The following is a 15285-nucleotide window of genomic DNA, read 5'->3' as shown; positions in this document are numbered from 1 at the left end:
AATGGGGCTCACAGGTAGGTGTAGCCTGGTAACGCCACCTAGTGGTCAGAAGTATTATCGACCCCCATTCCCATTTCCCCCCCTTACAGGCGAGGTAGGAGGTCGCTTGGTGGGTTTGCAAAAGACATCGAGGGTTTCGTCGGTCAAGTAAACAGAAAGTAGAATGACTGTTGATCCTTTTGACTAGAACCTTCTTTCAAAACATCAATCAGGTTGGAAGTCGAGTTTATGTGGTGCAACCTATAGACTGTAGATATTAACAACGAGTATAGGCTATTACAGTTTTGTACGTTTAATCAATTAATTAGGCCACAGAAGTGCACGTTTTTCCAGCGTTGGTATGGCCTAGGCCTACATTCCGTAATTGTTGGTGGTTTTTAACTTTTTGTGTAATGTGTTCACCTTGAGTTAACGCACAACTGGAACTCTACAAGTTTTTCCAGATTCAAAAGCTGGACCAATGAGGCAGCAACAGTATCCTACAAATCATCTTTCTGGCAGCATTCACTGCAGAACAAGGAAGCTTCTGATAACATGATGGTAAAAGAAAGATACAATATGGTGCCAACCTTTGGCATTGACAGCAGCTGGAGAAACACATTGGCTTTTTTTTTTTACACGCCCAGAAGAGAAAGTTGTTCAAAGTTCAGGAGGCGTAAACTGCTCTGGACTACATTCAGATGGTTGTTTGCTGCTGAAAGTTGAACCTTGCACGACTCTCGCAGCGGCAGGACTGACTCATTTCTTCTGGCTATAATGATTGCATACATTCTATTTTCCGTTTTGGCCATTTTGCCCTTATTGCTTTACTTGAGAAACCGTTACGTTTTTACTGACTTCCGTTATGCCACCGCTATGATCAAAATTGCCATGCAAATGGCCAAATTCAAAAAACGGAAACCTTTTTACAGTATATTGGATAGTTTTCTGGACAAAGTGGCGAAGCAGCCGAACAAGAAGTTCATACTTTTCGAGGAGAGCTCCTACACTTACAGCCAGGCGGACAAAGAGAGCAACAAGGTGGCCAGAGCTCTGTCCACGCACGCCCACCTGAAGGAGGGGGACACGGTGGCGGTGTTCCTGGGAAACGAGCCGCAGTTTGTGTGGACCTGGCTCGCACTGGCCAAACTGGGATGCACAGCTTCTCTGCTGAACTGCAACATCAGATCCAAATCTCTGCTGCACTGCTTCTCCTGCTGCGAAGCCAAGGTCCTGGTGGCCGGTGAAGGTAAATTAAAAAAAAAACAAACAAAAAAAAAAAACACTGAGACAGACATTGATCTTCTATCAGATTTTGAGATGAATTTGCTTTTTTTTGTCTGGCATTGCATAAAGAAATTCAATATGACAGTGGATTTCCAAAAGCCCCCTATGTGAGACATTAATATGATCACAGGAACCTGCAGATGAATTTCAAATATCAGTTGAAAAACAATTTTTGCAGGAGGGACAGGTCTTCACATGTTATTGAAGACCTGGTTTGCTATAGGCTACTAAAAATGCATTCCATTAGAACTGTCCTTGAATAAACCATGTCTATGTCAGATTTTCTTGCAGCTGCATTGACCTCTGTGAAGCCTTCACTAGCGCTCTCTGCTCTCTGTCTCAGACTTGCAGGGGGCTGTAGAGGAGGTGTTGCCCGCCCTAAAGGAGCAGGGCGTCCGTGTGTTCATCCTCAGTGAGCATTGTGATGTAGAGGGCATTGAAAGCTTCTCAGACAAAATTCAGCAGGCCTCAGATCAGCCGCTGTCACCTCAGCTGAGGGCCAACATTAACATGTCGAGTCGTGCGCTGTACATCTACACCTCAGGGACCACAGGTAATCTAATGGCTCCTCTGAAATTGAATTCAAATCTGTATTTTTGAAAGTAAGAAAGATGACAATGTAAATATGCTTATAATGTTGACGCTGTCTTTTAGGGCTTCCCAAGGCAGCTGTTATTAACCACGAGAGGCTGTGGCTGTCATCTTTTTTTCAGTCCATGGTTGGCATTCGCTCCAACGATATAGTCTACGTTTACCTTCCTCTTTACCACAGCGCTGGCTTCCTAATGGGACTTTGTGGAGCCATGGAGAAAGGTGATTCATGGCCTCATAAAAACTACAAAACATTAACACCCAAACTGCATCCTGATGTGTTTACTCAAGGTTAAACTTGAATGACCTCAAATAGCAGCCAGTTGTCCGCTCTGATTTCCACAGTACTATTTGTATATTGGAGTCTTAAAGGTCATTAAGTGACAACAGCAATTAAGCTCAGTGTGCGATGATGTGTTGCTGAGATGTGTGCCTCTTTATTTCTAGGCATCACTATTGTGTTAAAACGTAAATTCTCAGCCTCCAACTTCTGGAATGACTGTAGGAAGTACAACATTACAGTTATTCAGTACATCGGAGAAATTATGCGCTACCTCTGCAACACACCAAAGGTAGGCCTCAGGACAACCTCTCCTTATATTGTTTTAGTGTGTTTTATAAGTGACAAGGGGACACACAATTCCATTAAATTGTTCCGTTTTACTCACCTTGTTTCTTTTCCTCTAGAGAGACAATGACAGAGATCATAAAGTCCGATTGGCCATGGGGAACGGGATAAGGACAGACACCTGGGCTGAATTCTTGCAGAGGTTTGGGGACATCCGTATCTGTGAAGTTTATGGAGCCACAGAGGGAAACATTGGTTTTGTCAACTATGTTGGCAAAGTTGGAGCAATTGGCAAAGAGCATTTTCTCCACAAGGTAAGAGGCTGTGGATGAATGCTGGTTGTGCATAATGTCAACAGGTCTCAGTATATAATCTATATGAGACTTAATGTTAAATGGACTTTTGAAACTACTTTTTCAAGGTGGATAAGTGGCTTATTGTTGTAAGTGGCTGTGAAGGTCCAAAATCATTGAAACAAATTGTGTCACAAAGAACAGAATTGAACAGAAACATGACAACATTTCCCAAACACAATTGTAAAACCCTCAACACAAAACACATGTATCGTTCACAAAAAAGACAACTCAGAAACATTTTCGATGAGGGTTAAAGTAAGATCCCACCTCTTCTTTGTGATTAGATTCGTGATCCGACATTTCTATGTTCTCGCAGTAGACAGGGCTGCAATTTCAAGACTGCATATAGGAACCTTGTTTTGCATCACAGCACCATTTGATATGTGTGTTCTGTTGACTTCTTGTTGTGTTTTGACCGTCATGAAGGAAACGTTTCAAATCATGGCATGAATTGCGAGTTGGCCAAACTGTTAATTCCTGATTATACACATGCTAATATCATGATTAATCTATAGAAGAAACAGATGTGATGTGAATATTGATGGACAAAACAAGATTATTTATATCCATTTTTACCTATTTTACATACATTTCATATTCGATCTGTTTCTCAGATGGGCTGTAAATACGCCCTCATTCGGTACGACACAGAGAAAGAGGAGCCGGTCAAAGACTCCAGAGGATTTTGTATTGAAGTCCCAAGAGGTGAGAAGGTCCCCCTTCTTTACAAAAATGTGGCTCTCTGTAGACTTTTCATCTGTTTCATCTGTTACTTCATATCCCGTTTTTCGCTGCATTCACCCTCAGGAGAAACCGGCTTGTTGGTGGCAAAAATTGGTGAAAGGGCACCCTTCGTCGGCTACGCCAAGAACCAGCAGCAGACAGAGAAGAAGAAGCTGAGAGACGTGTTTATGAAGGGAGACCTTTACTTTAACAGTGGAGACCTTCTGAGGATAGACGACGAGGGATTCATCTTCTTTCAAGACCGAATCGGAGACACTTTCAGGTCTGTGGATGAAATACACTGGAGCCAATGATGGAGACCAGAAGCAAACATCTAGAAAAGGGTTAACATTATTTGGATAAGAATGTTAAAGTCAGAACAAAGCATGAACAGTGACAATGTTTGAGCTTTTTAGATGAAGGTTATTCAGTATCCCTGATCCCAAGATTGATCAACTCAGGCTTTACTGATTATTATTATGATATTTTATTTGGAAAATGTGTTCAACTCTACAAAATAATGAAAACAAATTTAGGTGAATGCACTAAACTGGATTAACTTGACTCTCTATCAGTGACATACGCTGATGCTATGCTGTATTAAGGTGTTCATTTTAACCTTTTTATAAAACCTCCTTACACAGGGACTGTTCTTGTTCTAGTTGCCCAACAGTATATAAGCCTTGTACAAACACAGGGTAAAAAGAACCTTGAAGAAAAAATCAATTATTAACTGAATTATCTTTTATTTTGAAACATGTTTTCAGGATGCTAAAAGCAGACACCCTATAATAAATAATCTCCATTTCATATTTATTCCGCTCTACTATGTAATAACTTTTTTCTCCCCCTCAGTGCTGTGAAATGAAAGCATTGCAGCTGAACCGTTGTATCGTATTTTCCGACAGGTGGAAGGGAGAAAACGTGGCAACCACAGAGGTGGCTGATCATTTGCTCATGGTTGACTGCGTGGAGGAGGCTAATGTCTATGGTGTGAAGGTACCAGGTAATGACTGTATTATTTACAATAACTTTTAAATAACTCGATCATTAGGAGAATGGTTTTAAGAGCCATCTTACATGATTATTTGCATCTCCAAAACGGGACATTTTTGTAAATCTGACTGCAATATATGTTTGAGTGTGTTTGGAGTTTATTTCTTTATAACTCTTACCATGAATCATAAACTATTGTTTCATGATAATTCTGCAAATGAAGGAAAGATATACAAAGAATGAAAATATTATGAAACAAAAACATTTATTTGAGGCACATGCTCATGTAGTTTACCACAGAGTGAAGCATACACACAGTTCATCCTGAACATAAAACCCTTTTCCCTTTGACCTTGACTGATAAGGACATGAGGGAAGAATTGGAATGGCAGCCCTGGTGTTGAAAGAAAACATGGACTTTGACGGCCAAGCTGCATATCAGCACATCAAACACTACCTCCCCAGCTATGCTAGACCGCGCTTCATTCGCATACAGGTAATGAAAAACCCTGAACCAACATACATCTACATCATTAACAAAAAAAAATTAAGAATGAGATTTCTATTATCATGCAATCATTACATATCTATCGTACTACCTGGCAGAATGCCCTGCTGTTAACTGGGACGTTCAAGCAGATGAAGAGGAAGCTGGCAGAGGAGGGCTTCAACCTGGCCGCCGTGACGGACCCTTTGTTCTACCTAGTGGACAATAAGGGTTACGTCCCCATGACTCAGGAGATATTCGACGCCATCGCAGAGGGAAGAACCAGGCTCTGAATGAGTCCTGTGTTTATTATTGGATTGTCAGTTCCAAACACATTTAATTTGTTAGATGAAACCGGATGTCAGATGATTATTATTGACCTGCTCATTGAGCGTTCAGCACAACAACTTCCACAAAACACTTTGCCTTCGATAGTACACAAAACATTTCTATTGATTTAATTTTTGTTTGATATGCTTTTTAGTAAAAAATATTTTTAAAAGATGGTTGTACATGAACAAAGTCATTTCAAACCAGTGACACAGATAGATTGTGATCTTCAGTTTGTCATGTACTGGTTGTACTGTCTCAGAGCCAGTACAGACAATATTACATTTCTCTGTTACTCGTAGATGAGTTACTTTCTGTGGATGATAAACTAATACTGCTCTCAGGGCCCTTTAAGGAGTGCAGGTGCATTGGCAGTTTCCATTTGAGTCTGAGATGGACCTGTTTTAGCCACAGGAGAACAAGACATGCAGTTAATTTTCCTGCAGGTGGAGGACAAATGTTTCTGAGTCGTCTGTGACACCTTCACAGGGCAGCACAGCGGGTGCCGGCCACTCTGCACCCACTGGTTGCAGAAACTGGGCACGCTGTAGAACTTTGTCAGCTTTTTCAAGACTTTGTTTCCCAGAACATTTGAAGGCATCTCTGTGATCTTTAACACAGGGCCAGATGATGGTGTTTGGAGAGCACCTGCAGCATCCTTACTGATAGGTCTTGTTCTAAAGTCGTAGCTAGACATCGGCCCGATGTAAGTGCACGGCAGAGGCTCGCTGTTGCAGCTAAGAGAGCGCATCGGCCTCCTCGCCCGATCCCATGCCTTGTCGATCCACAGCTCAACCTCAGCTCCATCCTTCCTGGATGCAGCCTCCTCACCGAGGGTGTCTGAGTCTAAGTTTTGTTTTTTTCCTGCTCCTGTCACCTCTTCTGTCCCTGGGTTTGTTTGGTCTCTCTTATTCAGAGCTTTAGTCTCAGCCAAAAGAACTGAAGCTGTTTTGGAGATGAGGTTCCAGTCCTTCAGGATGTCATCGGCTGTGGTGAACTGTGATGTCACCGTAAATCTGATGATGCGTTTGGTGTGAATGTCTGCAGGAATGAGGTACATGCTGCCTGTGCGCGTCAGTCTCCTCAAAAGCTCCTGAGTCAAAGCATTTCCTCCCTAAAAGAAACATGATAAATCACTGTCATTCTTTTCTTCCATAGAAAACTAGAATTTTTCATTGGCACACATCGAAGGTTTTTTATTTGCTCATTTAATGATCCGTGATATTACTTTGACCTTCAAGTTTGCCTGATAAACTAGTTATCCTCTTTCAGATGCTCACCTTTGGACGTGGTGTGACTGAAAACCTTGATCATCTTAACAATGATAAGCAGACTTACTGCTCTATAAAGATTGAAATCAATTTAACCCTCAATGTTTTGAATGCATAGACACTCCAAGTATGTGCTTCATACTTTCAGACAGAAGACCACCAGGCCCAGGTGCCTCTCTGCAGGAATCTCAAAATTTTGGTCACTCCTCAAGTGTGACTCCAAAAGCTTGGCCATCTCAATTCCCTTTCAAGAAAAGAACAACAATGTATACGTTTTTGTACATTTAAAAAAAAAAAACAACAACATTTATTTACATTTCATTTCATTCCATAAACGGTTTGTGAGAAAGCAGCTTACATGTCTGATATGAGCCTGGAGGTTTTTCAGTCCAAATGAGCGCATAACAAACCAGAGTTTGAGGGAACGGAAACGTCGACTGAGGGGAATCTGCCAATGCTGAAAATGAAGGAGAAAAAAAAGCGATTGCATGAAGTGATTCACTGTGATGTTTCAATCTTTAAGCTGGTAAAGAACTGAGAGTTTATTACCATAAAGTCGGTGGCTGCCTGTGAGTTATCATGTCTGAGGTAAACTGGATCAACACTGAACGTCTGTTGCAGCTTGTATTTATCCTTTACCCTGAGAAAAAAACAGGGTAAAGTCATTTAAACCAGCCAACCTCACATGTGTTTTGCATTTATGGACATTTATGGATATGAGAAAATACTCTTCAAAATACAGCTGAGATATTTGTTCAGGGTATTTACTCACCAGAAAGCTGTGCAGTCAAAATGGACTAACATCCACTTGGACGGGTTGAAAACAAACGAGTGAGAGAATTCGATACCCTCCAGAGACCAGCGGAGCTCGGGACAGAAGTACGCTGAGCCGGCGTATGCAGCATCCACATGGAGCCACAGCCCCTCTTCAGCACCTGGGAAAAAGATTTAAACACGACTACTGTAAATCCACATTAGTTTCACTTCAGAGGGAGTGCAGAAGGAGAAGGTACAGGGAGTACATTTGAAAACGTACAGATTGGTCCCAGTTCAGATAGGTTGTCGAAGGCACACACTCCTGTGGTTCCTAAAGTCGCACACAGCTGAACAGGAGAGACAACATCATCAAATCAAGGAGTCACATTTTAATATTGACAATTTTCTTTTAAAACTCGAGCCGCAATGTTTCTACTTAATTTCAATATAATTTCAAGGTGAAAATGCTGCTCTTTGCACTCATAGAAGAAGTGCTTGGACACTTAAGCAAAGAGAATACCAATACTCAAGTCTTAAATTCCACAAGTGCAAGCCCTGCTTAACTCCTACTACATGAATAAACTTAAGGATTATCAGCAAACAAATGTATTCTTGATTTGATTTATTGTTAATCAACATCAAATGTACATGCTCTAACTAAGTTTAAAATACCTTTACATTTTACTTTTAGTACATGGTGTTGTAGGTTACATTTCATCACTGTGTGCGATGTGCCTGATAATCTCTGAAGCAAACAATATAGCAAGTCTTTCACGTTAGCACATTTAAGGAAGCTTCATAGATTTGAAGGTGAGCTGCTAAAATCCCTTCAGGTATAAGTGACTGTAAACAAGCATAGGCTTGTAGAGATGGACTGGTGGATATCATAATGTCTTCTTCTGAAGGCTTTGCCATTTGAAAGCTGACCTCCAAATGTCAAATGTTGGATTTCCCATGAATGCATCAGCGATAAGAGATTGTAAAAGCTTCCTGCTTGTTGCCACTAGGTGGTAACATGACCTTGTTGAAAATGATAGAAATGTTAATGAATGTCTAAAGCAACAGAGGCATTACTATAAATTAAGTTCTGCCAAAAGCACTCTATAAAGGTTGTGAAATAAGCTGAAATATGAAATAGTTTATCTCTGTAAGACACACTCAACCTTTCACCCACCATGAAAGGAACCAGTCCCCTCCTCCTGTCCTCCTGAATGGCTTGTTTTAAAATATCTCCTCTCAGAGACAACTGCTCATCAGTGGGAAGAAACCTGATCTTCACCAGAGAGATCAGACCTGCCTTCTCAACGGAGGAATGTGCCTGAAATAGAAATCACACATCACATCATTCTCTCATTCATTTAATCAAACTGACAAAAACGTTTTTAGCACGAGCTGGTAAATCTGACCTGGTCCGAGGCATAGGCCACCAGTCTTGAATTCAGGACTGAGTCGTCTACGTCCTGATCGATCTCCGCGCGAAGCTGCAAGATTTTGTCCTTTCTTGCAGCCAGCAGAGCGACCAGTGTGCTCTCACTGACGGTGCTCTAATAGGAGAGACAGATCGTAAACCCAAGTTATCACATTAACTGTAGATTTAAAAGAGACAAGTGAAGGGATGTCAAACCTGTAGTATTCCTCCTCCTCTGCTGTCAGGATGGTGGTGCAGGAAGAAGAAGGGGAGGCCCAGAGCTTTACATAACCAGTCCATCACATTCATCTCCAGTTCTGTACAAGCTGGGCTGGATGCCTGTTAAATAAAACAATAAAATGTATTCTGTTTGGGAGAAGGAACGACAAGAAGCAGGATGACACAGTATCATAACCATACTTTAGTCAAGACATTGTTTTTGTTCAGTATTGTGAAAGACGTGTATGTGATTCATTTACCTTTTTATACTGCAAATTATGATCCGAAATAAAATGTAGTCACTGCTTGTTTTATCTAATACGACATTTTTCACTCAAAGTTAAATTCATACACTTGTGAGGTGTTATTGACATTGTACTGTGTGTACAAAAATGTCCTTTAGCATCTGGAAATTTTATAACGAGGCCAAAATCTTTTTGTAATCTTCTTCTTTTTTTTTTTCTTTTATTGTTTTATTGTTTTTTGTTGTAATCTTCTGACCTCTACTGATCCACTAGAGACTCTACACCCTCTCGTAGACTCTAAAAGCGCGACTTTTTCGATCTTTTAAGTGCTCAAAAGTCTTATTTGTGTTAGCAATACAAACCTGCCAAATGACATCACAAAAAAATCAAGTTGCAATATTGCCAGGCATTATGTAGCAATATGCTGTATCACCTTACCATATCCCTATTACTCAGATGATATGACTTTAGTAGTGGCAGGAGAGTTTTCAGGGGCTGGCCTACAAGCTATGATTGACTGTCTGCCCAGTCACATGAGGATTGATTTTCCTTCATCCGGACCCTAATTTCAGTGGTTAAAGTAGATCTGATAAGTGGAGACAGAAATGGTAAATAAATGCTATTCAGACATGTGCGTGCCCACCGCTCCATGCAAACCCTGAATCAGTCAGAGCCCCAGCTGAGCCACCCCAGTCAAATAATCCTGGACACACCCCTGTGTAGTGAGGAAAAAGTGCGGCTTTTCCCCTTACCCAGGTGAATCCAATACAGTTGATGGCATCAGCCAGCATGTCCCCGAGCATGGAGGGCCATGAGGTCAGACCTGGGAAGTAGGCATGCATGTGAGGGCTCTGCCAGTGAACCATCTGAAGAAAAAAAGAGGAGAAAATACTTTTCTTTGCCACAGTTTCAAATGACAGACAGGATAATGGATGACAGCAGGGACTCACCCCTGGCATTATGACTCTCTCGATGTCGTTGAAGATGCTCTCCCAGTCCTCCGGCTCTGTGGGGGCGGCGTCAGGAAGAAGGTCCTTCATGTATCCTGGCTTCACATCTGGAATCACCTTCCTCTCCCTGATGGAGCTCAGGTACTGTGTGATGTAGTCCACCAGCTCCTTACCTGACCAGAAGCAGACACAGAAACAGCTCAGGTCTTTAAAATCTACATCATGTCCGTTGATTACGTCTCATTATTTGCAGTGAAATATAACAACACAATGAGACAACATGGTAAAAGTGAACCTGTATTACCTCTGCGGTTGTATTCCTCAGCCTGCATTGTTTTTAGACGAGACCTTTTTGAGTGTATTAGTTGTGTGTTACTATGGCTGCAGTGAAGCTCTGTGTGTTCAGTTGCAGAGATCACAGAACTATATAGACCTTTCTGTGAAAAGCACGCCCTGATCTGGTGACGCATTTGAACCAACAAATTACCTTTGCATGTTTTTTTTCCATCATTACAAATTTTGGTTGCATTACCTGTTGACTCTAAATATCAACCCAGCTGGTAACACTTTATCTTTTGACATCTTAGCAATATGGTACAATTGTAGAACAATAATAATACTGTATGTTATGGTAAGAAATATAAACATATAATATACTGTGCATGAAGCCATCAACCCTTCTGCACCTTGAACAGATTAACTCTATGGATAAAATGTTAGCGTCATTTTTGATGTTGAATATAAAAGCAAATGCTTATACTATGACTTCCTATTTTTCTACATTTTGCATCACGTTAGATTTCGAGAATAATCTCGTAAATTAACGAGTTCGAGACCAGCCTGCGCGAAAATGATGAAAGTAGAAAATGATAATGAATGTGTGATCATAATGAATACAGGTTTCAAATTGCTTAAATAATCATCCTCTGGTTCTTTGTATGTTTTAATGAATGAATCCACTGCCTTCTATCAAAGTCTTTCCAGTATGACATTGGTGTGTACTTTAGGCGTTTTTTGGATTGTGGTCACATTTGGGTCCAACCATTAGTTTCCCCAGAGAAGCCGATGAGAGCGAGCACATGTCGAGCATAATGCACTGTAAACAGCACAGTGTGTGTGTGCAGGCTGTTTTGTTTGCTTTGCACAGCAGCAGACGCGTTCTCCCCTTTTCCTCGTCTAACAGTACTTAGAGTTATAAAGGAGGACTGTTAGACTGTTTTGTTTGCTTTGCACAGCAGCAGACGCGTTCTCCCCTTTTCCTCGTCTAACAGTCCTCCTTTATAACTTATAAAGCTGTTAACTATATCAATAATGGAACAGTCAGCAACATAAGAGGCCCCCATTGTTTCAGTGCAAATACAGAATACAGGTAGTTCATACAATTTGATTTATATAGGCTATTCTAAGAAAAACTTGACCTTGTTAAGAAGAATTTTGGCAAAGTTGTTTTTTACATTCAGAGATAGATTAGAGGATTTGACTGGAGTATAGCAGCAGTTTATTTAGACGAGGAAAAGGGGAGAACGCGTCTGCTGCTGTACAAAGGCAACAAAACTCGCCTATCACAACTCTAAAGCTTAGTGTGTGACTTGTTAAATGTTAATCCATGCATAAAACTAAGTGTAAGACAATTAATTTCTCTGTGTTAAAGATTGCTGTGTGCTGAAGTTTTACCCAGAGCAGTAACTTCCTGTTTTTTCTTCTTTCTTTTTTTTTAATTTACAATTAAAACTAATTATTTTCTGCTTATAAGTGAGGTGCTCGTTACTTGATTTTGTCACCTATAGTCAGAACTAGACTTAGTGGCCTTGTCTCTCTGTTTCGAATCATTGTGCTAAACTATATGCTAAGATGGTCGCAGGGAAACTGATAAATGAATCTGTTAATGGGGAAACATTTTCCCAAAGAAAAAACAGGAATATGTAGCTGATTGTTCCATTATTGATACAGCTTTTTACTTCATCTGACTGAGAGTTATAAAGGAGGACTGTTAGAGCACAGCAGTATATTGTTTATGATTACTCAGAAACAAATTTCAGTTCAGGGGACATTGTACAAAAAGAAGAAAAGAACAATGCATGAGCAAACAGTTATAAGTACTTAGCTGATGAAGGTAACCCCATTGAATTCACAGGTTATCTCTGCTTTTAAACTCTGACTGAAGCTGAAGAAGCACCTGGCCTGCACACACACACTGTGCTGTTTACAGTGCATTATGCTCGACATGTGCTCGCTCTCATGGGCTTCTCTGGGGAAACTAATGGTTGGACCCAAATGTGACCACAATCCAAAAAACGCCTAAAGTACACACCAATGTCATACTGGAAAGACTTTGATAGAAGGCAGTGGATTCATTCATTAAAACATACAAAGAACCAGAGGATGATTATTTAAGCAATTTGAAACCTGTATTCATTATGATTAAAAAGGTTTTTTTTTAAACATTAATAGTATTTTAAGACAGTTAATTTGGACATATAGAGTCTGTATGTGAATTATGTATTAACACTGCATGCAGATGATTTATCAGAAACGCTCTTGAATAATGTTTTCCCCTATTTTCTACTCTTGTAAGGATATGGGATGTGGTCTGTAAAATCCAGCCACAATCTTCCTTTGATTTACAGCTTAAATCCACAAGTTCTTTGAATCTCAGAAATAGCTGCTGCACAGACGTTTGATCCCGCTGTAAGCAGGAAGCCATTGTAGCAGGCAGTGACTAGATTAATGACAAGTGTGTGTAGCATTAGACACAGAAATAAGCAGAGCACACTGTGACTATTGTACTCCTGGTGCGACTTTACGTTGGGTGGTCTGAGTCTGATGAAAGCAGGTTTAAGCATAATTGTTCAATTGAAGCTGGTGACATCAAAGTCAAATTGCTTCCTGATGGGTCATGTTCTGTTACTTTTATTGAAATAAGACGATTTAACAACCTGACATCAGCCTGTCGGAAAGAAAACATTGGTCTGATCAAACAAAGCCAAAGTCAGACATAATTTGGACACGTATTTGAGAGCAGACTGACTCAAATGAATCCGTTTGTGAATAAAAGAAGAAAGATGGAACAGGAAGGAACTTATGATTCAGAAATATATATACTTTATTTTTATTTTATGACATTTTCATTTTGGTGTCCCCTGGGAACAGTAGCAGAGCTGAACTTGCAATTTCCACAGTGCCGCCGATGAGGAGCCCTTGAGAAAGGCCGTTAACCTAAATAAAGAAGTGGTAATGGAGCCACTAAGAAGCCAACAAGTCAGACAGGTTGTACTGGCTCAGTGTGGATGTGTTTGTAAGTTTTAACAAGGCAATCCTGAAAAAGACAACATGCAGCCTGTCTTTATTTTCCCAGCAGAATTGTATTTTCTCATTCACTCACTCACTTACTGAAAATGAATAAATGAAGGTTGCTTCCTCATCAGGAGGTTCAAACCCAAAATCACAACATTTTGGTCAATGAGTTTTAGAATCCAATCCATCAATCAATCCTCTACCATAAAGTTGGTTGGCCTTCACTAACAGTTAGACGTGAACACCATTGGCTGCTATTTATTTATAAATCACTTGCGGGTAATCTACCAGCATACATCACGTCTTTATTAACCTGGGCTGATAATCAGTATCAGACTCCATCAAGTGACTGGCTAATGTTAACGGTTCCACATGTAAAAACGAACTTTGGGAAAATATCCTTCACCTATTGTGCTGCACACACCTGGAACACAATACAAAACACATTAAAACTCAATACAATGGTTACCATGGGTCAATTTAAAAACCTGATCACAGTTCACTGTAACTATTAACTGTAGTTACCTGCTTACTGCTTATTCTTCTGGTCTTATAATCTATGTATTATGTCTTCGTTGTTTTATGTCTTTTTTGTCTCTTATTCGTTTTAATTGTACTCTCAACGTCATTGTAAATGAGGGCTTGCCCTCAATGATTTCTCGAGAATAAATAAAGGTTAAATGAAATCGCCAATTACAGATTGTAAATGAATTTAGATTTATAGCCATTTTAACTTCCCCTAAAATAACAATGTGTTGCAGAGGCCGACACGTTATGGAATTTCAGTGCCACATAGGTACACTTTTTTGATCATCAATAAACATGTTCATTATTTATATATATTTCCTTTTTTGAAAGCAATCATTATGTTTGCTTGTATTCAGTTTAACAAAGTTTTGCCACTGTGTGAAATTGTACAAATGACCATTATACAAATGACTGACCTAATTCACACAACTTGTGGTTGATATGTGTGTGTTAATGTAAAGTATGTTTGTAAGTGGCTGAAAGTTACAGATTCAAATTGACCCTTTTCCCTCGTCCTCATTGTAGCCTGTTGTTGTTTAGTTTAGCAGGTTTAGCAGGACTACAGTGCAAGGTTATTACATTTACATTACAAGGTGTGAACAATACACAAAGAAGGAATGCACCTGACTGGTTTAAGAACAATACAAAGAATCTGAAACATCATCACACAACTTGTCTTTATGCATGCAGGAAATACAAAGGAGCTATACAAATGTGAGATATTATAAATAAATGGGTTTTATAGGTGTTTAATTTGAGGAAAGGAGCTAAAGGTATGCCATTTTAGTTGCATTAGAATGTGTTGAGCAAATTAAAGGAAGGAAAGTGCTGATATGCAGTGATTCAGTCAGCACTTTATACAGTATTCAATCAGGATCATCTCACAGTCGTCAAGATTTACACATTCCCAGGTGGTTAAACAGGGGACAGATGGGATATTCATGTGGGGTTCCAGCACATTCAGGTATAGCAGGAAATGAAAAGGTGGACAGGTTGGCAAAGGAAGCTGTAAAGAAAGAGAGGATTGATATTAACATCAAATTATCTAAGTCAGAAGGGAAACAAGTCACATGGAGTAAAATTAAACAGGAATGGCAACAATATTGGAACAATCAGACAAAGGAAAGACGTTTATACTCAATTCAGAGGGAAATAGATAAATACAGAGGGAGCAACAGAATAGAGGAGGTCGTAATGTCCAGGTTAAGAATTGGTCACAGTAATTTAAACAGCACTCTACATATCATTGGAAAACATTCATCCGGTCTTTGTGAGATATGCAATCTAGCAGAATGAA

General features: G+C 40.0%; 2 protein-coding genes across 2 annotated transcripts; one reads left to right on the top strand and one right to left on the bottom strand.

Moving 5' to 3' along the window:
* The first annotated feature begins 680 nt into the window (after positions 1-680).
* Positions 681-5492, top strand: LOC109987006 (long-chain fatty acid transport protein 2). The gene is made up of 10 exons (XM_020637909.3): positions 681-1228; positions 1610-1819; positions 1921-2079; positions 2305-2429; positions 2545-2739; positions 3396-3486; positions 3589-3787; positions 4413-4510; positions 4866-4996; positions 5107-5492. The coding sequence occupies exons 1-10, from the start codon at positions 757-759 to the stop codon at positions 5278-5280; spliced, it is 1854 nt and encodes a 617-aa protein (XP_020493565.2). The 5' UTR covers positions 681-756; the 3' UTR covers positions 5281-5492.
* On the bottom strand, positions 4747-10557 carry hdc (histidine decarboxylase). The gene is made up of 12 exons (XM_065952800.1): positions 10471-10557; positions 10167-10339; positions 9969-10082; positions 8969-9091; positions 8751-8888; positions 8519-8662; positions 7625-7691; positions 7361-7523; positions 7138-7228; positions 6947-7045; positions 6731-6832; positions 4747-6431 (listed from the first exon to the last, which is right to left on the bottom strand). The coding sequence occupies exons 1-12, from the start codon at positions 10496-10498 to the stop codon at positions 5658-5660; spliced, it is 2016 nt and encodes a 671-aa protein (XP_065808872.1). The 5' UTR covers positions 10499-10557; the 3' UTR covers positions 4747-5657.
* Between the last annotated feature and the right edge of the window lie 4728 nt (positions 10558-15285).

Source organism: Labrus bergylta, chromosome 3 (assembly GCF_963930695.1).
Source record: "Labrus bergylta chromosome 3, fLabBer1.1, whole genome shotgun sequence".
NCBI lineage: Eukaryota > Metazoa > Chordata > Actinopteri > Labriformes > Labridae > Labrus > Labrus bergylta.
The sequence above is the reverse complement of the archived record's forward strand: the minus strand, read 5'-3'. Positions and strand labels throughout refer to the sequence as shown.